This window comes from Hylobates moloch, unplaced genomic scaffold (genome assembly GCF_009828535.3).
Source record: "Hylobates moloch isolate HMO894 unplaced genomic scaffold, HMol_V3 SCAFFOLD_71, whole genome shotgun sequence".
Classification (NCBI taxonomy): Eukaryota; Metazoa; Chordata; class Mammalia; order Primates; family Hylobatidae; genus Hylobates; species Hylobates moloch.
This window is the reverse complement of record NW_026652346.1, coordinates 175,053-201,122: the sequence shown is the minus strand read 5'-3', so window position 1 is coordinate 201,122 and position 26,070 is coordinate 175,053. Positions and strand designations below refer to the sequence as shown.

General features: G+C 55.6%; 2 protein-coding genes across 2 annotated transcripts in view; one reads left to right on the top strand and one right to left on the bottom strand.

The window, feature by feature from the left end:
- Positions 1-21,035, bottom strand: part of LOC116463846 (solute carrier family 12 member 9) — a 59,675-nt gene extending 38,640 nt beyond the window's left edge. The window contains exons 1-2 of the mRNA XM_058434890.1: positions 20,995-21,035; positions 9,079-9,158 (exon numbers count right to left, since the gene is read on the bottom strand). Of these exons, the coding sequence (XP_058290873.1) occupies positions 9,079-9,115 (37 nt within the window). The 5' untranslated portion in view covers positions 9,116-9,158; positions 20,995-21,035. The remainder of the gene's footprint in view (positions 1-9,078; positions 9,159-20,994) is intronic.
- On the top strand, positions 905-25,063 carry LOC116463844 (ephrin type-B receptor 4-like). The gene is made up of 17 exons (XM_032147110.2): positions 905-1,421; positions 4,108-4,178; positions 4,447-4,734; positions 6,020-6,416; positions 9,643-9,798; positions 10,050-10,382; positions 11,297-11,421; positions 12,259-12,424; positions 15,580-15,682; positions 15,883-15,947; positions 16,389-16,502; positions 16,603-16,850; positions 20,002-20,217; positions 21,015-21,164; positions 22,053-22,246; positions 22,426-22,581; positions 24,152-25,063. The coding sequence occupies exons 1-17, from the start codon at positions 1,370-1,372 to the stop codon at positions 24,279-24,281; spliced, it is 2,964 nt and encodes a 987-aa protein (XP_032003001.1). The 5' UTR covers positions 905-1,369; the 3' UTR covers positions 24,282-25,063.
- The last annotated feature ends 1,007 nt before the right edge of the window (positions 25,064-26,070 follow it).

The following is a 26,070-nucleotide window of genomic DNA, read 5'->3' as shown; positions in this document are numbered from 1 at the left end:
CAGGCCCAGCTAATTTTTGTATTTTTAGTAGAGACGGGGTTTCATCATGTTGGCCAGGCTGGTCTTGAACTCCTGACCTCAAATGATCCGCCTGCCTCGGCCTCCCAAACTGCTGGGATTACAGGCGTGAGCCACCGCGCCCGGCCACACCCACCTTTTCTTTACTGTTGTTTCCTCGATTTTTCTCGACTCCCCAGCGCAGCTTAGTGCGCGCCCCTTCTGGACATTTTTCAGGGCTTGGTTGCGCGCACAGTAGATCCCCAACACTAAACGTTTATGGGGTGACTGTGTGAACGTTCGCTGCAAGGTTATCCAAGCTGGGATTGCTCCTTGAGGCCCCCTGGGCGGCCCTCCATTCTCCAAAGCTTCTACTCCCTTTTCCTTCCTTTTCCCCCCAAAACGCAGTCCCTGCGCCCACTAGAGGGTGGTGGGCGCATCCAAGAGCGGCATCTAGAGTCCGCAGCAAGGTCAGAGCGGGCTTTGTGTGCGCGGTGAACATTTACGTGCACGCCTGGGCGGCCCTCCGTGTTACTGCTGGGTGTGTGTTTTCTCTGCTCCCTGGTGCCAGCCGGGTTCGGGCCTGTCCCGAGGGTCTCTGGGCCCCAGCCCCGACATGCTCGGTCCCGGACAGCGCGCACCGCCACGGCGCACATCTGGGCGGTCCCGGGGTTCCTCACCCGCCGCCCCTCCCCCTTCTCCAAACTTTCTCTCAACTTCCCGACCTGCTCCACTCGGTGCCCCTCTCCGCTTCCCTCATGAATTATTCAGTAGCGTGAACTCCAATCAGCGCGCCCCGGGCTCCCTCGCGGAGCCCCCGCGTTGGGAGAGCTGCCCCCGCCCCCCGCGGGCCCCTCCCTCCCGGGCCCGGCGCCGCCCGCCCCAGTCCCAGCGCAGCTCAGCCCCGGCCCGGCCAGCCCGGCTCCGCGCCGCAGTCTCCCTCCCTCCCGCTCCGTCCCCTCTCGGGCTCCCACCATCCCCGCCCGCGAGGAGAGCACTCGGCCCGGCGGCGCGAGCAGAGCCACTCCAGGGAGGGGGGGAGACCGCGAGCGGCCGGCTCAGCCCCCGCCACCCGGGGCGGGACACCGAGGCCCCGGAGGGACCCCAACTCCAGCCACGTCTTGTTCCGCGCCCGCCGGGCGCGGCCACTGCCAGCACGCTCCGGGTCCGCCGTCCGCGCGCGCGGCACAGACGCGGAGCCACAATTGGCGCCGCCGCCCGGTGCCCCGCACGCTTGCATGGGCCCGCGCTGAGGGCCCCGACGGAGAGTCCAGCGCGGAGAATCGGCGTCCACCCGCCCAGGGAGAGTCAGACCTGGGGGGGCGAGGGCCCCCCAAACTCGGTTCGGATCCTACCCGAGTGAGGCGGCGCCATGGAGCTCCGGGCGCTGCTCTGCTGGGCTTCGTTGGCCGCAGCTTTGGAAGGTGAGTTTCCTTGGGGGGGGTGCACCCCGTCACTCCTGGGACCTCCTCCCCCACATCTGGGCCTCGGAGTGGAGGGGGCCTCTGTCTACCCCTACCCGGGCACTCCAATCCCAAACACTTCGGACCGATAGTGCTGGAACGGGAGGGGGGCGGGGAAGAGGCGCCCGGCGGGTAGTGGAGTTTTCTTTTGTTTGGGAAAGAGATGGAGTCTGACTACAATCCGGGACATTCCCCTGCCCGGGCTCCCCAAACTCTCACTGCTGATTACATACGCCCCTGGCTGCCTTTCCTTTCCTCCCTACCCACTATTCAAAACTATCTGCAAAGTTTCTGTCCCAGTCCCACCTCCTGCCCTACATGAGGGAAGGTTTCTGGAGAAGCAACAGCAGACAAGGCACAACTTTTCGTGCTAGGCCCTAAAACGACCCCCACCGCCAATTCCTTAGCGATCACACCTTGATCATCCAATTCCACACTCCTGCAACAGGATGGCCTCCTTTGCATTCACACAGCAAACCCCCAAACCGCTCTCCCGCCCACTGCTCCTGCCCCTGCTATAGAGTGGCTCCTTGGTTTCTTCAGGCTGCACCCCATCCCTTTAAATGCGGTCTAGACCCCGGCCCCAGGTGAGTCCCAGGCTTCCCTTGAGACTTAGGAGCGGGTAGAAACTGACCTACACAGCCCCCAGGTAGAAACTGACCTACACGGCCCCCACATCGCCCGAACTAACCCAGCCTATCTCCCGCCTCCTGGTCTCTCCAAGCGTTTCTTTGGCCATGGATCTCTGTCCCTCCTGGTCCCCTAGAAGGGGAGCCAAGAGCCCTAGAAACTCTCCTTCTGTGTCCCTAATCTCCTTTCAGTGAGCTGCCAACACCCCCCTTTCTCTGTCTGGTATGAAAGTGGTCTATGGGGGGATAGGCTATGAGGGACTCCCGAAGGGAAGAATTCAGCGGCGTTAGAAAAACCCTCTCCGCGGTCCTGGGCAGGATTGCCCTGGGCTGGGGATCAAAGGCTAGGTGTGGGGTTGGGAGTGAGGGGAGGCTTGCCCAGCTCAGAGAAAGGAGAAGGGGGGAAAAAAATCCATGAACAAGGGGAAGAGGAAGGCCAAAGAGGTGGAAAAACCACGAGGACGAGGTGTGGTGAGAAGGAAAGACGCAAAGAGGAAATGGTGATTGGGCGCTTATTACCTGAGTGTTTCCAAGCACCAGGCCTGTGCTGAGCGCCTTACAAATGTTAATTTCGCCCATCCAGCAACGCTGAGGGTGGGTGCTATCATTGCCCCCATTTTTCAGATGAGGAGGCTGGGGCTTAGTTAAGGTTTAGTAGTTTATCCAAGGCCCCGTGCCGCGAGGAACGCGAGAAGTGGAGGCCGAAAGCGAAGGAGATAGTGACTGTCAGAAAGAGAAATGGAGGTGGACAGAGAGTGGAGGAGAGAGAGGTGAGAGACACGCGAACTGACAGATCAAAGCGTGCTGCAGCCGAGCTGGGACGCAGAAAGGGAGCCGGCGAGCCCGAGGCAGAGACAGTGTGTAAATTGGAGACAGGAAAACACTATCCCGGCTGGAACAATGGAGGGTGGAGACGGCAGCCTCTATCCACCCCCTTCCCAGAACCCGGGCATCCTGTCCCCAGCGAGCAGGGCTGTCTCTTGCCACCCATGGGGACCCTGCGCCTCTCACCTCAGGCTGGCTGGCTTCCCACCTGACCCCTGGCTGGAGGACATCATTTGGTCCCCAGGAAGAGGCTGCCTCACCCACCCTCTTTCCCTGCTGTCCTGAAGCTCCCATGGGGTGAGAGCCAGGTGTTCTGGCTCCCCTCTCCACCCTTCCCAGTGCCTGCTGCCCCCTACATTGCCAGCCCCCGAGGGGATTCCCCCACCCTCCCTCCTCCACTCTCCACTGCCAGGGGCTGTGCAGTTTTTCCTAATCCCCCCCCTTCCTCCAGTGCCTGTCCCCTCCCCCGATGAATCGAGCCAAGCCAGGTGTGTTCACCCTTCCCATTCATACCGCCCCCCAGAATCTCCTCCCCTCTGCCTTCCCGTAACCAAATCCAGATGTGAGGCCTCGGCGGGAGCCTGGGAACCCTAGCATCCCGACCTCCAGCGCTTCCTGATCAGGGCACTCATGGGGAGGGAGGTGCTGGGATGGGGGCCAGGGCTATGCCCCAGGCACAGAGCACTCCCTTCAAGGAGGGAAGGACGGGGTGTTTGGTCTGAAAGCAGGGAGGGGTCTTGGACAGGGAATGAAGTTGTGGAGTAGAGAGGCTGATTCTGGGACTTAGGGGAGGAAACATGGAGGCTGAGACAAGAGGTTCCCCTCCCACACCAGCAGCCTCTGCTCGTGGGGGTCAGGACCAGGGTACGGCTCGCTCTCATTTTAACCCTTTCTGAGCTGCCGCCCCTTCTCCCCGTCCATTTTGATCTCCCTTCCTCCTCCAGGGAGGCCTAGATCTGGGGTATCCCAAGGGAGCCCCATGCCTACCAGATGTTGGGGGTGGGGTTGGCACTTAGCAAAAGAGGCCAGAAATCAGAGGCGGGTGCAGAGGGCAGGGCTTGCTCCCCTCTTGGCCCCCCAACTCCTCTAGCTCAGAGCTAAGAGGATCCACCTGCCTCGGTTCCCAGGGATCTGGTCTTCCTGACCTCCCTCCTCCACCCCAAGCGCTGACTCTGTCTCTCTGTCTGTCTCAGAGACCCTGCTGAACACAAAATTGGAAACTGCGGATCTGAAGTGGGTGACGTTCCCTCAGGTGGACGGGCAGGTGAGAGCTGCACCCAGGAGCTGAAGCTCTGGAGGGAAACTGAGGGAGGAGAGGGCACCTGTGCCACCTTTCTGTGTGCCACTCCTCACCCCTGTCCCCCCAGATGACAGCAGCCCCAGCAGTGTCGTCTGAGCCCTTCTCAGAGGCGCCCTCCTCGCAGTACCAGCGGCCCCCCTTTCTCAGTCCCTCTCACTTTATAGGATTCACCCTATGCAGCCCTCTCCTTGGCGGCTCCCCAGCCCCCTAGCTGACCTCCTTCTCTGCACAGTGGGAGGAACTGAGCGGCCTGGATGAGGAACAGCACAGCGTGCGCACCTACGAGGTGTGTGACGTGCAGCGCGCCCCGGGCCAGGCTCACTGGCTTCGCACGGGTTGGGTCCCGCGGCGGGGCGCCGTCCACGTGTACGCCACGCTGCGCTTCACCATGCTCGAGTGCCTGTCCCTGCCTCGGGCTGGGCGCTCCTGCAAGGAGACCTTCACCGTCTTCTACTATGAAAGCGATGCGGACACGGCCACGGCCCTCACGCCAGCCTGGATGGAGAACCCCTACATCAAGGTACCTGGGTGCCCCAGGGGCTCAGCCACAGCCAGGGTGGGATTCCAGCCAGCAGGCCCGTGGCCTGGAGGGCAGCCGATGTAGTTCTGGGGCCAGTCGATGTAGTTGTGAGGCCTCTGGCCCGCACGCTGGGGGCTGGAAGCAGGAGGCTTAGGTCTGGGGAGGGAAGGGGGTGATCTCCTGGGCGGAGCAGCAGAATATATGGGGGCTGCCTGGCCGGCCCCCAGGGAGGCCCAGGGGTCAGCCTACTCATCCAGTCACCTCAACCACCCTACCCCACTGCGCTCCAGCCACACTGAGTTTCTCCCGTTCCCTGACTGCACCTGGCTGGTTTCCAGACTTTGCAGCGGTGATGTGTCCACCTGGGGGCCTCTCTGCCTTTCACACCCCTACTTGTCTTCCAAGTTCCAGCTCCAAGATCTTGCCTGTGCCGCCTCGGCTGACTCTCTCCTCCCTACAATCCTGCATACCTCTGTCCACCTGCCTGTCTCGGCACTCATTTTACTTTATTTTTCTTTTATATCTATATTTTTAATACGGGGTCTTCTATGTTACCCAGGCTGGTCTCTAACTCCAGGGCTCAAGAGATTCTCCCACCTCGGCCTCCTGAAGTGCTGGGATTACAGGCATGAGGCACTATGCCCGGCCTCATGGTACTTTTTTTTTTTTTTTTTTTGAGACGGAGTCTCGGTCTGTCGCCCAGGCTGGAGTGCAGTGGCGCAATCTCGGCTCACTGCAAGCTCCGCCTCCCGGGTTCATGCCATTCTCCTGCCTCAGCCTCTCCGAGTAGCTGGGACTACAGGCGCCCGCCACCACGCCCGGCTAATTTTTTGTATTTTTAGTAGAGACGGGGTTTCACCATGGTCTCGATCTCCTGACCTCGTGATCCACCCGCCTCGGCCTCCCAACGTGCTGGGATTACAAGCGTGAGCCACCGCGCCCGGCCTGCCTCATGGTACTTTATAACTTCCCTAGGATTCATTCATCGCTGTCTCCTTGACTCTGAGGTCAGGGCCTGGCATGGCGTCAGTGTCAGTAAATGTTTGTAGAACGAGTGAATAAAAAGGGCAGAGGTGCAGGCCAGAGGCTGGGCACATCACAGGAGCTTTGCAAGGATGAATGGACAGTGTGGGGGCCTGCAGAAGGTGTGCCCTGGGGAAGGTGGAGGGAAGGTTCTGGAATGGGAAACAAAGAGGTCCGAGAGGGTGAGCTGGGAAAATCACAACAGTCCACTGGGTCCTCAGGGAGTGGGGACAGCAGTGGTGTGCCTCCCCCGCCCCGGCAGGTGGACACGGTGGCCGCAGAGCATCTCACCCGGAAGCGCCCTGGGGCCGAGGCCACCGGGAAGGTGAATGTCAAGACGCTGCGTCTGGGACCACTCAGCAAGGCTGGCTTCTACCTGGCCTTCCAGGACCAGGGTGCCTGCATGGCCCTGCTGTCCCTGCACCTCTTCTACAAAAAGTGTGCCCAGCTGACTGTGAACCTGACCCGCTTCCCGGAGACAGTGCCTCGGGAGCTAGTCGTGCCCGTGGCCGGTAGCTGCGTGGTGGATGCCGTCCCCGCCCCTGGCCCCAGCCCCAGCCTCTACTGCCGTGAGGATGGCCAGTGGGCCGAACAGCCGGTCACGGGCTGCAGCTGTGCTCCAGGGTTCGAGGCAGCCGAGGGGAACACCAAGTGCCGAGGTGAGAGCTGGAGCTTCCCCTGCGACTGCTGCTCATCCAGGGGGAGAGTCCTGAACTCCACTCAGGACCCACTTCTTAAGTTTCCATTTTGTATTGTTAGATGTTGAATTGGAGGCTTGCTGTGTCACCCAGGCTGGAGTGCAGTGGCACAATCTCTGCTCACTGCAACCTTTACCTCCCGGGTCCCTGTTCAAGCGGTTCTTCTGCCTCAGCCTCCTGAGTAGCTGGGACTACAGGCACACGCCACCACACTCGGCTAATTTTTGTATTTTTAGTAGAGACAGGATTTCACCGTGTTGGCCAGGCTGGTCTCGAACTCTTGACCTCGTGATCCGCCCACCTCAGCCTGCCAAAGTGTTGGGATTACAGGTGTGAGCCACGGCACCCAGCCAAGTTTCCATTTCAAACGCTCTTCCCTCTCCTGAGGACTCAGTTACTAGAGGGTTTGTTTTCTGAGCCTTTCTCATTTCCAGACTTCTCTTTAACCTTGGCCAACTTCCCTGCTTTCCGAACATGGGAGGCTGGCTTGGGCTGCAGGACCGTTCTGTGGGGTGGACCTTGGTGGTGTCAGGACAAAGCCTTTAAGGTCTCCACACTTGTTCATTGTGTCTCTACTGATACTGAATTCTCACTTAGCCTTCTCTCTGGAGCAGGGCTTCTTACCCTCTGGTTTTCTAGAGAATCCGTGAGCTTTTTTTTTTTTTTTTAAGACTAAGTCTCACTCTGTTGCCCAGGCTGGAGTGCAGTGGCGCGATCTCAGCTCACCACAAGCTCCGCCTCCCGGGTTCACACCATTCTCCTGCCCCAGCCTCCTGAGTAGCTGGGACTACAGGCACCCACCACTGTGCCCGGCTAATTTTTTGTATTTTTAGTAGAGACGGGGTTTCACCGTGTTAGCCAGGATGATCTCGATCTCCTGACCTCGTGATACGCCCGCCTCGGCTTCCCAAAGTGCTGGGATTACAGGCGTGAGTCATCGCACCCGGCGAGAATCTGTGAGCTTTGATGGAGGAAAATAAATGACTTTATTTTTTTTCTGAGACAGAGTCTTGCTCTGTCACCCAGGCTAGTGTGCAGTGGCGCAACCTTGGCTCACTGCAACCTCCACTTCCTGGAATCAAGCAGTTCTCATGCCTCAGCCTCTAGAGTAGCTGGGACTACAGGCATGCACCACCACAGTTGGCTAATTTTTGTATTTGTTTGTTTGTTTGTTTTTTTGAGACGGAGTCTCGCTCTGTCACCCAGGCTGGAGTGCAGTGGCGCGATCTCGGCTCACTGCAAGCTCCGCCTCCCGTGTTCACGCCGTTCTCCTGCCTCAGCCTCTCCGAGTAGCTGGGACTACAGGCGCCTGCCACCATGCCTGGCTCATTTTTTTGTATTTTTAGTACAGACGGGGTTTCACCGTGGTCTCGATCTCCTGACCTCGTGATCCGCCCGCCTCGGCCTCCCAAAGTGCTGGGATTACAAGAGTGAGCCACTGCGCCCGGCCGATTTTTGTATTTTTAGTAGAGACTGGGTTTCGCTATGTTGGCCAGGCTGGTCTCGAACTCCTGACCTCAAGTGATTTGCCCGCCTCGGCCTCCCAAAGTGCTGGGATTACAGGTGTGCATCAGCACACCCGGCTGGGAAAAAAAATACTTTATTTTCACCTGAAATTCATTAATTTCCACTTGAAATTCCACCTGCAGTTGTAGCAGGACCAGAGACTTGGGTCCCATGGAAATCACAGGTATTGCCTGACACAGTGGTTCATGCCTGTAGTGCCAGCACTTTGAGATGTCAAGGTGCGAGGATTACTTGAGCCCAGGAGCTCAAGATCAGCCTGGGCGACAGAGCAAGACCCCGTCTCTACAAAAAAAAATTTTTTTTTTTTGAGACGGAGTCTTGCTCTGTCGCCCAGGCTGGAGTGCAGTGGTGTGATCTCAGCTCACTGCAAGCTCCGCCTCCCAAGTTAACGCCATTCTCCTGCCTCAGCCCCCCAAGTAGCTGGGACTACAGGCGCCCGCCACCTCGCCCGGCTAATTGTTTGTATTTTTAGTAGAGATGGGGTTTCACCGTGTTAGCCAGGATGGTCTCGATCTCCTGACCTCATGATCCTCCCGCCTCGGCCTCCCAAAGTGCCAGGATTACAGGTGTGAGCCACTGCGCCCAGCCTACAAAAAATTTTTTAAATAATTATCTGTGCGACCTGCCTGACCAACATGGAGAAACCCTGTCTCTACTAAAAATACAAAATTAGCCAGACATGGTGGCGCATGCCTGTAATCCCAGCTACTTGAGAGGCTGAGGCAGGAGAATCGCTTGAACCCGGGAAGCGGAGGTTGTGGTAAGCCGAGATCACGCCACTGCACTCCAGCCTGGGAGTGCATTCAAACAAGAAGGAGTTTCGCTCTTTTTGCCCAGGCTGGAGTGCAGTGGCGGGATCTCAGCTCACCGCAACCTCTGCCTCCCGGGTTCAGGCGATTCTCCTGCCTCAGCCTCTCAAGTAGTAGCTGGGATTACAGGCATGCATCACCACACCCGGCTACTTTTGTATTTTTAGTAGAGACGGGTTTCCACCATGTTGGCCAGGCTGGTCTTGAACTCCTGACCTCAAGTGATCTGCCCGCCTTGGCCTCCTTCTTAGGAAAAAAAAAAAAAAAAAAAAATCACAGGTACTTACAGGCCATTCCAAGTGCCAAAACGTTGTTTTTGCTCATGATGACTTCAGTATTACAGAGGTTAGGAGACTTGCTGCTATATCTTAAGAAAGAAACACAAATGTTGCTGTAGCCCAAACTGTTTTCCTCACGTTTCAGTCATTGCATTTCACCTTAATTGGTTTCTCTGGTATTCTTACGTATTTTGTGGTGTGCATTTAAAATCATAAGTTGGAGTAGAGGTCTTTCTGTGGGCTTCACCAGACTGCCGAGATCAGGGTCAAAACAGGTTAGGACCCCTTCTCTGGAGAGAGTCTCCTTTCTCCTCTTAAGAGGAGAGGTTTTGAGAGCTTTTGTCCATTTTCCCACCTTAGCACTTCATCAGCCTTAAAAGCAGCTGGAATTTTTTTCTTTTTTTGGAGATGGGATCTCAGTATGTTGCCCAGGCTGGTCTTGAACCCCTTGGCTCAAGCGATCCTCCAGCCTCAGCCTCCCAAAGTGCTGGGATTCGAGGCATAAGCCACCGGGCCCACCGTGCAGATGGATGTTTTTGTGCATGCTTTTGATGAATGCTTTCTTTTTTTCAGCCTGTGCCCAGGGCACCTTCAAGCCCCTGTCAGGAGAAGGGTCCTGCCAGCCATGCCCAGCGAATAGTCATTCTAACACCATTGGATCAGCCGTCTGCCAGTGCCGTATCGGGTACTTCCGGGCACGCACAGACCCCCGGGGTGCACCCTGCACCAGTAAGTGACCAGCACCCAGGTGCAGTTCATTGGGGAGGGGTCACAGACCCCTGAGGTGGACCCTGACATGGCCCCCATCCTCCCTGGTCTTCTTCACTTTGTCCCTGGCATGCTGGTCCCCAGCCCGGGGGAACAGGTGGAGCCCGCTGTCTCCAAGGCAAGAGTCCAGCGTGGCTGCTGGTTCCTCCACTGCCCTCTCCCCACTGCCGCAGAGCAGATCAGCCTCTGCCTGACTCCCTGGTCTTCTGCAGCCCCTCCTTCGGCTCCGCGGAGCGTGGTTTCCCGCCTGAATGGCTCCTCCCTGCACCTGGAATGGAGTGCCCCCCTGGAGTCCGGTGGCCGAGAGGACCTCACCTACGCCCTCCGCTGTCGGGAGTGCCGACCCGGAGGCTCCTGCGCATCCTGCGGGGGAGACCTGACCTTTGACCCCGGCCCCCGGGACCTGGTGGAGCCCTGGGTGGTGGTTCGAGGGCTACGTCCTGACTTCACCTATACCTTTGAGGTCACTGCATTGAACGGGGTATCCTCCTTAGCCACAGGGCCCATCCCATTTGAGCCTGTCAATGTCACCACCGACCGAGAGGGTGAGACTTGGGGGCTGGGGCGGCTGGTGGTCTGGCGGGAGAGATGTCACTGAGGGCCTGAAGGGGAGAGGCAGGGGCTGTGAAGTTGGGTCCCCAGGAAGTGTGAGGGGCCAAGGCTTTGGGGGCAAGAGGCAGAAAGGGCAATGGCTGGGCGCAGTGGCTCACTCCTGTAATCCCAGCAATTTCAGAGGTTGAGACAGGCAGATCACTTGAGCCCTGGAGTTCAAGACCAGCCTGGGTAACATAGGAAGATCTTGTCTCAACAAAAAATAAAAATATTAGCCGGGCAAGGCAGTGCGTGCCTGTGGTCCCAGCTACCCAAGGGGCTGAAGCAGGAGGATCGCTTGAGCCCAGGAGTCAGAGGCTGCAGTGAGCTATGATCGCACCGCTGCACTCCAGCCTGGGTGACAGAGCAGAGGGAGATCATCTCAAAATAAATGAATAAGAAAGAGAGAGTGAGGAGCTCCTAAAGGTCAGCTGGAGAGTTAAGTACCGGAAGGCTCCCAGTGGGACTGGGGGCAGAGAGAATCAGAAGGAATTCTCGAAACAGCCAGGGGGAAACTGAGACAAGTGTAGCCAGCAGAGGAAGTGTTGGAAAAGATAAGGGACATGGCCAGGCTGTTCACAAGGTCAGGAGTTCAAGACTAGCCTGGCCAACATGTGGTGAAACCCCGTCTCTACTAAAAATAAAAAAATTAGCCAGGCATGGTGGTGGGCACCTGTAATCCACTTGGGAAGCTGAACCAGAAGAATTGCTTGAACCCAGGAGGCGGAGGTTGCAGTAAGCCGAGACTGCACCACTGCACTCCAGCCTGGGTAGACAGAGCAAGACTCTGTCTCGGAAAAAAAACTTTTTAAAGTTAAGGGACAGACCTACCATGCAGAAGGGTTCCCTGTGTCTCTGCCTCTCACAGTACCTCCCGCAGTGTCCGACATCCGGGTGACACGGTCCTCACCCAGCAGCTTGAGCCTGGCCTGGGCTGTTCCCCGGGCACCCAGTGGGGCTGTGCTGGACTACGAGGTCAAATACCATGAGAAGGTGAGGCCATCCCCCAGCCCTGGGGGGGGGGGGTGGGCAATGGGTTATGCTCCCCTGGTTGGGACACCTGAGTTGCAGGCACCTGGCAGGCATTTGAATTCCAGCTCTGCCATGGATTCCCTGGGCAGCCTTGGGTAAGCCTCTTGGCCTGTCTGAGCCTCAGACTCTTCATCTATAAAATAGTTACTGTAATAGTTATCAGCGGCTGGACACAGTGGCTCAGGTTGGGCACGGTGGCTCACACCTGTAATAGCCAGCACTTTGGGAGGCCGAGGTGGGCAGAATGCTTGAGCCTAGGAGTTTGAGACCAGCCTGGGCAACATGGTGAAACTTCATCTCTATAAAAAACTTAAAATGAAAAAAATTAGACTGGGCACAGTGGCTCATGCCTGTAATCCCAGCACTTTGGGAGGCCAAGGTGGGTAGAACACCTAGGGTGAAGAGTTCGAGACCAGCCTGGCCAACATGGTGAAATCCCCATCTCTACTACAAATACCAAAATCAGCTGGGCGTGTTGGTGAGCCCCTGTAATACCAGCTACTCAGGAGGCTGAGGCAGGAGAATCACTTGAACCCAAGTGATTCTCGACTTGAGGTCGAGGCTGCAGTGAGTCGTGTTTGCACCATTGCATTCCAGCCTGAGAGAGTGAGACCTTGTCTTAAAAAAAAGGAATGATATTATGAATACAGCACATGGCTTGCATATGTAAGTTCTCCCAAAGGCCTCACCAGTTGCAAGGCAGGCTAGTGATGGGAGTGGAGGGCGAGGGGAGGAGGCAGGAAGAGCAACAGGAACTTGGGGCCCCGGGTGACGGCCACCCCCCTACCTCCCGGACAGGGCGCCGAGGGTCCCAGCAGTGTGCGGTTCCTGAAGACGTCAGAAAACCGGGCAGAGCTGCGGGGGCTGAAGCGGGGAGCCAGCTACCTGGTGCAGGTACGGGCGCGCTCTGAGGCCGGCTACGGGCCCTTCGGCCAGGAACATCACAGCCAGACCCAACTGGATGGTGAGCCTGGGGAAGGGGGTGAGGGTGGAGGTTGGAAAGACCCCAGGTCCCCGAAGTCCCATCTTCTTTTTTTTTTTTTTTTGAGATGGAGTCTTGCTCTGTCCCTCAGGCTGGAGTAGAGTGGCGCCATCTCGGCTCACTGCAACCTCCGCCTCCCGGGTTCAAGCCATTCTCCTGCCTCAGCCGCCCAAGTAGCTGGGATTACAGGCGCCTGCCACCGCGCCTGGCCGATTTTTTGTATTTTTAGTAGAGACGGGGTTTCACCATGATGGCCAGGCTGGTCTTGAACTCCTGACCTTGTGATTCACCCGCCTCGGCCTCCCAAAGTGCTGGGATTACAGACGTGAGCCATGCACCCGGCCAAAGTCCTATCTTCATGTCCTCCTTCCTGTGGATCACATGGCATGCCCTAGAGAGAAGAGAACATAGGATGTCGAAACCAAAACCAACAGCTGAGTTTCGTGAAGTCCGGCCTGCTTCACTCTGTACCTCCAGGCTGGAGTGCAGTTGCTCGATCAAAGATCACTGCACAGCCAGGTACAGTGGCTCATCCTGTAATCCCAGCACTTTGGGAGGCTGAAGCAGGAGGATCACTTGAGGTCAGGAGTTCGAGGCCAGTCTGGCCAGCATGGTGAAACCGCATCTCTACTAAAAATATAGAAGTTAGCTGAGCGTGGTGGTGCACACCTGTAGTCCCAGCTACTCGGGAGGCTGAGGCAGGAGAATTGCTTGAACCTGGGAGGTGGAGGTTGCAGTGAGCTGAGATTGTGCCAGTGCACTCCAGCCTGGGCAACAGAGCAAGACTCTGTCTCAAAAAAAAAAAAAGCTCACCTCAGGCTTGACGTTTAGCAGCAACCTGACCCCTGAGCTCCCCATTCCCCATCCAACAAAATGGGAATATCATGAAGCTTCCTGCAGGGCTTTGAGGATTGGAGGTAACAGGTTATTTTTAATATGCTAGGCCAGTGGCTTTCTTTTTTCTTTAACTTTTTTTTTTTTTTTTTGAGACGGAGTCTCGCTCTGTCCCCAGGCTGGAGTGCGGTGGTGCGATCTCTGGTCACCGCAAGCTCCACCTCCTGGTCTCGATCTCCTGACCTCCTGATCCACCCGCCTCGGCCTCCTGAAGTGCTGGGACTACTGGTGTGAGCCACCACGCCCGGCCTAACTTTTTTCTTTTTTTTTTAAGAGACAGGGTCTTTTTATCACCCAGGCTGGAGTGCGATGGCACCATCATAGCTCACTGCAGCCTGCAACTCCCAAGCTCAACCAATCCTTCCACCTCAGCCTCCCAAGTAGCTGGGGCTACAGGCATGTGCCACCATGCTCAACTAAATTTTTTTTTATGTTTTGTTGAGACAGTTTCCCTATGTTGCCCAGGCTGGTCTCAAATTCCTGGCCTCAAGCAGTCCTCCCGCATCAGCCTCCCAAAATGCTGGGATTACAGGCATGAGCTGCCACACCCAGCCTTGGACCAGTGGCTTTCTAAACCTTGCAATTTTCTGTAATAGCTTTACTGAAATACAGTTCCCCTGCCATACAATTTGCCTGTTCAAAGTGTACAATCGATGACTTTTGATACGTTCACAGAATTGTGCAGTCACCACCACAAGTAATTTTGGGACATTTTCAGCACCCTCGAAAGAGACCCTATAGCCCTTAGCCATCACCCCCAACCCAGATCCTTCTGTTGCCTTAGCCCCTGGCAAGCACTAATCCACTTTCTGTCTTGAAATCTTCCAGTGTGGTTTTTTGTGACTGTTCACCGAGCAGAATGTTTTCAAGGTTTATGCATGTTGTAGTATATATCCGTGGGTTTTTTTCGTTGTGGTTTGTTTTTTGTTTGTTTCGGAAATAGGGTCTCGCTCTGTCACCCAGGCTGGAGTGCAGTGGTTCAATTACAGCTCACTGCAGCCTCAACCTCCCAGGCTCAAGTGATCCTCCCACCTCAGCCTCCCAAGTAGCTGGGACTGCAGGCATGAGCCCCCATGCCCGGCTACTTTTTTTTGGTATTTTTTGTAAAGACAGGGTTTCCACCATCTTTCTCAGGCTAGTCTCGAACTCCTGAGCTCAGGCAATCCGCACACCTCAGCCTCCCAAAGTGCTGTGATTACAGACATGAGCCACTGGACCTTGCCTGTTTTTTGTTTTTGTTTTAGACACATGATTTTGCTCTGTCACCCAGGCTGGAATGTAATGGTCTGATTATAGTGCATTGCAGCCTCAAACTCCTGGGCTCAAGCGATCCTCCCACCTCAGCCTCCTGAGTATCTGGGACCACACGTGCTCACCACCATGCCCGGCTAATTATTATTTTTTGGTAGAGATGGGGTCTTGCTATGTTTCCCAGGCTGGTCTTGAACACCTGGCCTCAAACAATCCTCCCACCTCAGCATCTTAAAGTGCTGGGATTACTGGCGTGAGCCACTACTCCTGGCCAATATTTCGTTTCTTTGTATGGAGACGTAATAATCAGTTGTATGGAAATAGCTGATTTTGTTTATTATTGTATCTTTTGGTGAACATTTCAATTGTTTCCACTTTTTGGATAAAAACCTGAAAATGTTTCACCTTTAGAACGTTTCGTTGAATGGAGATTTTTTTGTGGACTCTGGTATTTATACTAGAACCAAATCAAAACCACTCTGGCAGCTGGGCATGCTGGCTCATGCCCAGGCTGGTTTGAGACCAGCCTGGCCAACCTGGTGAAACCCCATCTCTACTAAAAATACATAAATTAGCCGAGCATGGTGGTACACATCTGTAATCCCAGCTACTCAGGAGGCTGAGGCAGGAGAATTGCAGAACCCGGGAGGCAGAGCTTGCAGTGAGCTGAGATTGCGCCACTGCACTCCAGCCTGGGCGACAGAGTGAGACTGCGTCTCAAAAAAACAAACAAAAAACTACTCTGGCAGTAAAAAGATTGCGAAACTTCCTCCCTTGCCCTGAGGGACTTCAGAGAAGCCTGCTGGCCCCTGGGGGACAGTTTGAAACCCACTGTTTGTTCCCTGACCCTGCCTACTTGTGTCCTCTCCCTCCACCTGTCCCCTGTACTGGGGACCTGTTCTTAGGAGATCACAGTTCATTGCTCACAGCCGGGGCTGGGGCCTCCTGCAGGTCCATCAGTTTCTCCTGATCAGCAGCCTTTTCCTCCGCAGAGAGCGAGGGCTGGCGGGAGCAGCTGGCCCTGATTGCGGGCACGGCAGTCGTGGGTGTGGTCCTGGTCCTGGTGGTCATTGTGGTCGCCGTGCTCTGCCTCAGGTAAGGGCTCTGACACCCGGAAGCCCCTGGAAGCCCTCAGTTGATGGCCACTTGCCTGGATGCTACAGGGCAAGGCTTTCTGGGTGCCCCCAGCCTCTTTTTACTTGAAATCTTCTCCAATCCCTGCACCTCCCTTCGCTGTGTGCCTCATAAAGATGTGTGACTCAGTTTACCTTTTGCTCCTTTCCCATTGGCTACAGGAAGCAGAGCAACGGGAGAGAAGCAGAATATTCGGACAAACACGGACAGTATCTCATCGGGCACGGTGGGTTGCCCTAATTTGATGGAAATAGGGGCTTGGGGCCGGGTGCGGTGGCTCCTATCTATAATCCCAGCACTTTGGGAGGCAGAGGTGGGCAGATCACTTGAGGTCAGGAGTTTGAGACCAGCCTGGCCAACATGTTGAAACTCCATCTCTATAAAAAATACAAGTTAGCCAGGCATGGTGGTGGGCACCTGTAATCCCAGCTACTCAGGCGGCTGAGGCAGGAGAATCACTTTAACCCGGAAGGCGGAGATTGCAGTGAGCCAAGATCGCACTACTGCACCCCAGGCCTGGGTGACAGAGCGAGACTCCATCTCAAGAAAAAAAAGAAAAACAAAACAAAACACGGAGATAGGGGCTTGGGGCCAAGAGCTATGAGCCGAGCCTCCGAGTCCAGTGGGAGTTAATTCCTGGCTGATAGGACCCTGCCTGATTTCTCAGGTACTAAGGTCTACATTGACCCCTTCACTTATGAAGACCCTAATGAGGCTGTGAGGGAATTTGCAAAAGAGATCGATGTCTCCTACGTCAAGATTGAAGAGGTGATTGGTGCAGGTGAGAGCGGAAGGCTGCCCGGGCACCTGGGAACAAAGCGGGGGTGGGCAGGGCCACACCGGGGCGGGAGAGCTGATGACCTCCGCGTCCTTGTTTGAAGGTGAGTTTGGTGAGGTGTGCCTGGGGCGGCTCAAGGCCCCGGGGAAGAAGGAGAGCTGTGTGGCAATCAAGACCCTGAAGGGTGGCTACACGGAGCGGCAGCGGCGCGAGTTCTTGAGCGAGGCCTCCATCATGGGCCAGTTCGAGCACCCCAATATCATCCGCCTGGAGGGTGTGGTCACCAACAGCATGCCCGTCATGATTCTCACAGAGTTCATGGAGAATGGCGCCCTGGACTCCTTCCTGCGGGTGAGCACCCTCCCTGGCTTCTGCGGCCACCCAGAGTTCCCACTTACACCCAGAGGCCACTTGGGTTAAGAAGCCAGGACAGACAGTGGGTCCCAGGTCACCTCCTCCATCCTTTTCCTCTTGGGCTAAGCCCTGGTCCTCTGCCTTTTTTTTTTTAAGACAGAGCCTCCCTCTGTCACCCAGGCTGGAGTGCAGTGGCACAATCTTGGCCCATTGCCGTCTCCACCTCCAGGGTTCAAGCGATTCTCCTGCCTCAGTCTCCCAAGTAGCTGGTACTATAGGCGTGCACCACCATGCCGACTAATTTTTGTATTTTTAGTAGACACAAGGTTTCACCATGTAGGCCAGGCTGGTATCAAACTCCTGACCTCAAGTGATCTCCCAACCTCATCCTCCCAAAGTGCTGGTATTACAGGTGTGAGGCACCACGCCCAGCCAGCCCTCTGCCTTTAATTTTCCCTCTGGGAAAGGCTGGGCTCCTGTGGGACCTTCCTTTCCCACTGCCCCATACAGCTGAAGGTTGTCATTCCTTCTTTTTTTAAATTTTAATTGAATTTTTTTTTTTTTTTTGAGATGGAGTTTCACTCTTGTTGCTCAGGCTGGAGCGCAATGGCACGATCTCGGCTCACCACAACCTCCGCCTCCCAGGTTCAAGCGATTCTCCTGCCTCAGCCTCCCCAGTAGCTGGGATTATAGGCACGTGCCACCACGCCCGACTAATTTTGTATTTTTAGTAGAGATGGGGTTTCTCCATGTTGGTCAGGCTGGTCTCGAACTCCCGACCTCGGGTGATCTGCCCGCCTCGGCCTCTCAAAGTGCTGGGATTACAGGCAGCCACCACGCTCGGCCAATTTTTTTTTTTTTTTTAAGGCGGAGTTTCACTCTGTCACTCAGCTGTACTGTAGTGGCGTGATCTCGGCTCACTGCAACCTCCGCCTCCTGGGTTCAAGAGATTCTTCTGCCTCAGCCTCCCGAGTAGCTGGGACTACAGGCGAACGCCACCATGCCCAGCTAATTTTTGTATTTTTAGTAGAGACAGGGTTTCACCATATTGGCCAGGATGGTCTCGAACTTCTGACCTCGTGATCTGCCCACCACCTTGGCCTCCATGTGCAGAGCATGATGGCGCACATCTGTAGTCCTAGCTACTTGGGAGGCTGAGGCGGGAGGATCACTTAAGACTGGGAGATCGAGGCTGTAGTGAACCATCATTGCACTACTGCATTCCAGCCTGGGCGATCCCATCTCTTAAAAAGAGAGAGAGATGGGAAGGCCAGCACAGGTGAACCTGGTGAACAGAGGATAGATGGTAGACCTTGCATTGGGCAGTGTGACGGGAATCCGCTGGAGGGCTTTGGCAGGAGAGTAGTTTAAGAGGATCCCGGCTGGGCACGGTGGATCACTTGAGGTCAGGAGTTCGAGACCAGCCTGGCCAACATGGTGAAACCCTGTCTCTACTAAAAATACAAAAATTAGCCAGGCATGGTGGTGCACCCCTGTAATCCCAGCTACTCAGGAGACTAAGACAGGAGAATCACTTGAACTCAGGAGGCGGAGGTTGCAGTGAGCTGAGATCACGCCACTTTACTCCAGCCTGGGCAGTAGAGCGAGACTCCATCTCAAAAAAATAAATAAATAAAAAGACCTCTTTGCTGGGTGCTGGGGAGCAAGAGCAGGAGCTGGGAGAGGCCTGCAGCAGAAGCCTGTTGCCAGCATCCAGGCCGTGGGGTGAAGGGAAGGGTTTGGATTTGGGACATGTCTTGGAAGCATCACCAGCAAGAACTTGCTGATAGATTGGAAGTGGCTGGTGAGGGAGAAAAAGGGGTCACAGGAAACTCTGAGGTCTATTCCCTGACCATCTGGCAAGTGGTGGTGTTGCCACGAACTGAGCGGGGAGTAGGGCAGGTGCAGGTCTGGAGGATAGATTCAAAATTCAGTTTTTGGACTCTATGTCCCTGGTTCTGTAGGGCTGCAGACGGTCTCCCAAATCTTAGCTGAACCCAGAAGATGGGATTTGCTTACTGTCTGTGACTTGTTGGTTTCCCTGGTGAGAACGAACTCTTTAAAGGTCAAGGTTGGGCTTCAGACCTTGGTTTTTGAACTGATCATTGGTCATACTGCAGTTCCTCACTGTTCTCTTGCAAATCCACACACAGCTAGTCCAAGAGGGCTGAACAATTTTGTGGTTGGATCAGCACCAATGTGTCTCCACCTGTAGACAGGTTGCTCAGGTGACTCATGCCTGTAACCCCAGCACTTTGGGAGGCCAAGGTGGGAAGATCGCTTGAGGCCAGGAGTTGGAGACAAGCCTGGGAAACACAGTGAGACCCCATCTCTACCAAAAAAAACCCTTTGTTTTAATTAGCCAGGTGCAGTGGTGTACACCTGTAGTCCCAGCTACTAAGGAAGCTGAGGCAGAAAGATCGTTTGAGCCCAGGAGTTTAAGGCTGCAGTGAACCATGATCGTGCCACTGCACTCCAACCTGGGGGAAAGAAAGAGACCTTGTCTCTAAAAAACTAAAAAACAGAAAAGCATTTGTTGAGTATTTCCTGGGTATAAAGCAGTGTACCAGGTTAAATGGAAGGGAAAGTTGAAATAATTTTTCAAATTATAATCTGATTGGGAGAGACTGAATGCTTACCATTGAAACAGGAACCATTGTAAGCAATGTGTTGTGATATTGTAGCCAGAGCTGAGAAAACTTGGGAAAAGAGAAAGGAGGAAGGCTCACCTGAGGGAGTTGGGGGGCTTGCCCTACAGGTGAGTTGTGAGGTGGGCTGGAAGTGACAGATACAGTTTAGGAAGTGGACGGGAAGCTGGGTGCAGTGACTCAACACCTGTAATCCCAGTGCTTTGGGAGACCCAGGCTGAAAGATTGCTTCAGGCCAGGAGTGGGCAACATAGTGGGAACCTATCTCTACTAAAAATCAAAAAATTATCCAGGCATAGTGGCACATGCCTATTGTTCCAGCTACTCAGGAGGCTCACCTGAGCCCCGGAGGTTGAGGCTGCAGTGAGCTATGATGGCACCACTACACTCCAGCCTGGGCGACAGAACAAGACCCTGTCTCTAAAAAAAAAGATGTGGATGGGAGGGGTAACGGTGGGTGGGCCTGCCCTCACCAAGCCCCCACCCCATCTGCTCTCCAGCTAAACGACGGACAGTTCACGGTCATCCAGCTCGTGGGCATGCTGCGGGGCATCGCCTCGGGCATGCGGTACCTTGCCGAGATGAGCTATGTCCACCGAGACCTGGCTGCTCGCAACATCCTAGTCAACAGCAACCTCGTCTGCAAAGTGTCTGACTTTGGCCTTTCCCGATTCCTGGAGGAGAACTCTTCCGATCCCACCTACACGAGCTCCCTGGTAATGCTGGGGACCAGGGGTGTGAGCTTCTTAGGACCAGCTCGGGAGGGCAGGTTGGAAAGGTGGGAGGCTGAGGGTTTGGCAGCCCTGCTCCAGGGAGAGGATACAGGAGCAGGCTGTGGGTGGGGGGACAGTCAGCTCCAGGAAGCTGACTTCCAGATGTCTAGGAAAATAACAGTTGGATAACCTGGGCAACATAGCAAGACCCCATCTCTACAAAAAAATTAAAAGATTAGCCAGGCACAGTGGCATGCACCTGTAATCCCAGCTACTTGGGAGGTTGAGGCAGGAGGATTGCTTAAGCCCAGGAGTTGGAGGCTGCAGTGAGCTATGTATGTGCCACTGTACTGTGGCCTGGGTGACAGAGCAAGACCCTGTCTCGAAAGAAAGAACAGTGGCCAGGCGCGGTGGCTCACGCCTGTAAATCCAGCACTTTGGGAGACTGAGGCAGGAGGATCGCCTGAGGTCAGGAGCTCGAGACCAGTCTGGCCAACATGGGGAAACCTGTTTGGTGCCACTAAAAATACAAAATTAGCTGAGGGTGGTGGTACACACCTGTAATCCAAGCTACTCGGGAGGCTAAGGTAGGAGAATCAATTAAACCTGGGAGGCAGAGTTTGCGTGAGCCAAGATCGTGCCACTACACTCCAACCTGGGCAGACAGTTGGAGAGTAGGAGGCTTGGGGCCTGAGCTAGGGGAAAAAAGCAGGGGCGGGTGGGGGACTGGGGGGCCGTGTGCTGGGTCTGGTGAGTCCCTCAGTGAGTCCCCCAGCTCACCTTTTCTCCTCCTTCTGCAGGGAGGCAAGATTCCCATCCGATGGACTGCCCCAGAGGCCATTGCCTTCCGGAAGTTCACTTCCGCCAGTGATGCCTGGAGTTATGGGATTGTGATGTGGGAGGTGATGTCATTTGGGGAGAGGCCGTACTGGGACATGAGCAATCAGGATGTAAGTGTCCCGTGGTCATACCAGGCTTTCCTCGGGTGTTCTCTCACCTGGGATTTGGGGTGAAGGGTGGGTTCCCAGAGAGTCATCACTGCTGGGTTCTTGAGACCATGGAGATGACAAAAAGGAGAATTGATCTTTGTATGAAAGAGTTGAGATACAGGGCCAGGCCTGGTGGCTCACGCCTGTAATCCCAGCACTGTGGGAGGTTGAAGAGGGAGGATCACTTGAACTCAGGATCTCGAGACCAGCCTGGGCAACATAGCCGGATCCTACCTCTACAAAAAATTTTTTAAAAGAGTTGGGGGCCGGGCGCCATGTCTCATGGCTGTAATCCTAGCACTTTGGGAGGCCAAGGTGGGCAGATCACCTGAGATCAGGAGTTCAAGACCAGTCTGGCCAACATGGTGAAACCCCGTCTCTAAAAAAATACAAAAAATTAGCCAAGCATGATGGCGGGTGCCTGTAATCCCAGCTACTCGGGAGGCTGAGACAGGATAATCGCTTGAACCCAGGAACAGAGGTTGCAGTGAGCTGAGATCATGCCATTGCATTCCAGCCTGGGCAACTGAGCGAGACTCTGTCTTAATAAATAAATAAAATAAATAGATAAATAAATAAAAGAGTTGGATACAGCATATTTGGGTCGCAGAAGGATACAGAGATGGAGGGCAGGGTTGGGCGGTAACATGTCTGTATCATAGCCCAAGAGCTGCTGGGGCCACCAGCCACAGAGAGCTTCAGCTCCGGCTAGGAGGATTCCTGGATCTGTTATTTTTTGGGGGGCTGTGCCTCCTATCCTACCATCTTCCAAGTCACTATTTCCTGGGCCTGTTAGCATCTTTGCTTTTCCTGGACAGCCTCACCCAGAGCTTCTTCCCCTCTTTCCAGGTGATCAATGCCATTGAACAGGACTACCGGCTGCCCCCGCCCCCAGACTGTCCCACCTCCCTCCACCAGCTCATGCTGGACTGTTGGCAGAAAGACCGGAATGCCCGGCCCCGCTTCCCCCAGGTGGTCAGCGCCTTGGACAAGATGATCCGGAACCCCGCCAGCCTCAAAATCGTGGCCCGGGAGAATGGCGGGTGAGGACTGCAGAGAATGGTCCCTCCTTCCCGCTCTCTGCCCCCACTCCTTGCCCAGAAGTGTCTGTTCATTGGTGTTGGGTCGGAGGGCCTCTGTCCGCCTCTCCAAGGCTGGGCTCCACCTCCTTGCCTGGACCCGGGCCTGGTACTCAGCATTCCTCCCCATCCTTGCCCCCTAGGGCCTCACACCCTCTCCTGGACCAGCGGCAGCCTCACTACTCAGCTTTTGGCTCTGTGGGCGAGTGGCTTCGGGCCATCAAGATGGGAAGATACGAAGAAAGTTTCGCAGCCGCTGGCTTTGGCTCCTTCGAGCTGGTCAGCCAGATCTCTGCCGAGTAAGTAGTGGCAGGAGCTGGAGTGGGGCGGGGAGAACAGGGCAGCTGGAGTCAGGCCCACGGGGTCTGCAGGGGCCTTTGGGGTCAGCTTTGGGTGCCAGTGCTGTCTTCTCACACTGCGCTCATGCCATGCCTAGAAGGGCCCCAGAGGAGCAGTCACAGCCCCATGGAGCCGAGGACCCAAGGACTCTTTGGGGCCAGCCTGCCCGCCTCACCTCCTCCTGCCATCACGGCCCTGGGCCATGGCGCTTCCGCCTCTCACTCCCTAGCTATCTTTATGCATCTATCTGCATTCCAGGCCCGGCTCTCACAGTAACAATGTGTCAACTCGGGTTCTCTTTTTCCACCCATAAAAGGAGAAGATTGCGCTAGGTTTTGGAGATCCTCTTCAGCTTTTACGTGAAATGGTTTTATGATTCCTCGCCTCCCAAAGGCTGCGTATCCCCACTTGGCCTTTGTTTGCTACTCCCCCTTTCTGCCTTCCCGTTTCTCTCCCAAGATCTCCTCTCACCCCAGGTTGAATAACAGAAATAGAAGGAATAGAAATCTGAAGGCCGGGCACGGTGGCTCATGCCTGTAATCCCAGCACTTTGGGAGGCCAAGGTGGGTGGATCACTTGAGGTCAGGAGTTCGAGACCATTGTGGACAACTTGGTGAAACCTCGTGTCTACTAAAAACACAAAAATTGGCTGGGCATGGTGGTGCGTGCCTGTAATACCAGCTGCTCAGGAGGCTGAAGCAGGAGAATCGCTTGAACCCGGGAGGTGGAGGTTGCAGTGAGCCGAGATTGTGCCACTGCACTCCATCGTGGATGACAGAGTGAAACTCTTATCTCAAAAAAAAAAAAAGAAAAAGAAATGTGAAGGCCGGGTGGTGGCTCATCCTGTAATCCCAGCACTTCGGGAGGCTGAGGTGGACCGATTGCTTGAGCCCAGGAGTTTGAGAGCAGCCTGGCCAACATAGCAAAATCCTATCTCTACAAAACAAAAACAAAAAAATTAGCTGGGCATGGTGGTGCGTGCCTGTGGTCCCAGCTACTCAGGAGGCTAGAGCCAGAGGGTCTCAGGCCAGTCTGCCCCTGCCCCGTGGGGCCTGGGCACATCCCTCCCTAATTCTTCCCAGGTTCTCTCTGACCCAGGGGGCCTCCTCTCCCTTTTTTCCCCTTATCTCAGCCTCCAGCCATCAGCAACCTCCTCTTCCTCTCCACCCAGCTCTTCCTCTCCCACTTCGGCCTTTTCTTTCTCACGTCTCCATTTCCCTCTACGGCAATCTGTGCGGCCTCTTCCCCAGTCTCAATTTTGCAGGCTTTTCTCTCTTTTCCTTCCTTCCCTGGCACCCAAGCCAAAGCCCCTGCCTCTGGCCTCCAGCCCTACTCCCTTCTGCGGCTGCACAGAAGGATGGCGGCCCGGGGCTCTTAAAACTGCCCGGCAACTGTTGACATCGGTTCTCCCTCCCCCACTGGCTTTTCTGATTGGCTCACAATCCTGAGGCAGGACTGGCTCAGGAGCCAAGCGAGGAGAGCGGCCACAGGGACCCTAGGGTCTCACCGAGCTCTCCTTTCCTTCTGCAGGGACCTGCTCCGAATCGGAGTCACTCTGGCGGGACACCAGAAGAAAATCTTGGCCAGTGTCCAGCACATGAAGTCCCAGGCCAAGCCGGGAACCCCGGGTGGGACAGGAGGACCGGCCCCGCAGTACTGACCTGCAGGAACTCCCCGCCCCAGGGACACCGCCTCCCCATCTTTCTGGGGCAGAGTGGGGACTCACAGAGGCCCCCAGCCCTGCGCCCCGCTGGATTGCACTTTGAGCCCGTGGGGTGGGGAGTTGGCAATTTGGAGAGACAGGATTCGGGGGTTCTGCCATAATAGGAGAGGAAAATCACCCCCCAGCCCCCTCGGGGAACTCCAGACCAAGGGTAAGGGCGCCTTTCCCTCGGGACTGGGTGTGACCAGAGGAAAAGGAAGCGCCCATCATCTCCCGGCCTCCCCAGGTGCCCTCCCTTCACCTTGATGGGTGCGTTCCCGCAGACCAAAGAGATTGTGACTCCCTTGCCAGCTCCGGAGTGGGGGGCTGTCCCAGGGGGCAAGAAGGGGTGTCAGGGCCCAGTGACAAAATCACTGGGGTTTGTAGTCCCAACTTGCTGCTGTCACCACCAAACTCAATCATTTTTTCCCTTGTAAATGCCCCTCCCCCAGCTGCTGCCTTCATATTGAAGGTTTTTGAGTTTTGTTTTTGGTCTTAATTTTTCTCCCCATTCCCTTTTTGTTTTTTCGTTTTGTTTTTCTACCGTCCTTGTCATAACTGTGTTGGGGGGAACCTGTTTCGCTATGGCCTCCTTTGCCCAAGTTGAAACAGGGGCCCATCATCGTGTCTGTTTCCAGAACAGTGCCTTGGTCATCCCACATCCCCGGACCCCGCCTGGGACCCCCAAGCTGTGTCCCATGAAGGGGTGTGGGGTGAGGTAGTGAAAGGGGCGGTAGGTGGTGGTGGTGGAACCCAGAAACGGACGCCGGTGCTTGGAGGGGTTCTTAAATTATATTTAAAAAGTAACTTTTTGTATAAATAAAAGAAAATGGGACGTGTCCCAGCTCCAGGGGTGATGGGGGTGATGGACTAGATTTCTAAGGAGAGTGGGGCTGTGTAGGGAGGGCTTTGTGGCTGACCGAGAGGTGTCAGAGGTCTGGAGGCTGCAGGCCTGTAGGGGCTGGAACTTGGTTATCAGCCCTAGGGTGTGTTTGAGGTGGTGGGGTGGGGGCCGAGGAGATGAATCATTCGCAGCTGCTTCTAACAGCTCCAGCTGGCTCTGCCAAGAGCCTGGGGCACCTCCGGGGTGGGGCTGTCCCCTCTCTCCCCTGTCCTGGTTCCTCAGTCCTGGCCACAGGCTGCTGCAGGAGGGAGGGCGGGAAGGCCTTGAGCTCCCAGCCCTGCCCAACAGCCACTGGAGAGGGAGGCTGGGGCAGGAGCTGGAGCAGGGGGTCCGGTTGGATGGAGACAGATGGGGGCCAGATGTTGACAGCTAGGGTAGATTTAGAGGCAATGCAGGGAGAGTGTCTGCATTGGCTGTGGGGGAAGGGAAGAAGGGACCCCCCACATGTGTACACAAGCTCACGCCGGTGGCTGCGCCTGGGCCGAGGACAATTCTCCCATTCAAGATGCTGCCCGGGCAGGTTCTCCCAGCCTCTTGGAACGGGGAGGGGGAACCTCCTGTCTTCCCCCAACTTACCCCTCCAAAGGCCCCGCTTTCTTTCTTGCCATTTTCTGTGTCCTTTTCTCCAGGGATCTTTCTGGCCTCCCCCCGGACACCTGCAGGGGCAGGTCTTGACAAGGACCAGCCTGGCTTAGCCTGGTCCATTTATTTTTTTCTTTCCTTTTTTTTTTTTTGAGACAGGGTCTCGCTCTGTTGCTCAGGCCGGAGTGCAGTGGAATGATCATAGTTCACTGTAACCTTGAATTCCTGGGCTCAAGGGATCCTCCCACCTCAGCCTCCCGA

Bases quoted from the DNA above. Each gene is read 5' to 3' on its own strand.
- LOC116463844 (XM_032147110.2), top strand. From the start codon at position 1,370: ATGGAGCTCCGGGCGCTGCTCTGCTGGGCTTCGTTGGCCGCAGCTTTG. The intron at 4,735-6,019 runs GTACCTGGGTGC...CCGCCCCGGCAG, and splicing joins TGGAGAACCCCTACATCAAG to GTGGACACGGTGGCCGCAGA. The intron at 22,247-22,425 runs GTGAGGACTGCA...CTTGCCCCCTAG, and splicing joins GTGGCCCGGGAGAATGGCGG to GGCCTCACACCCTCTCCTGG.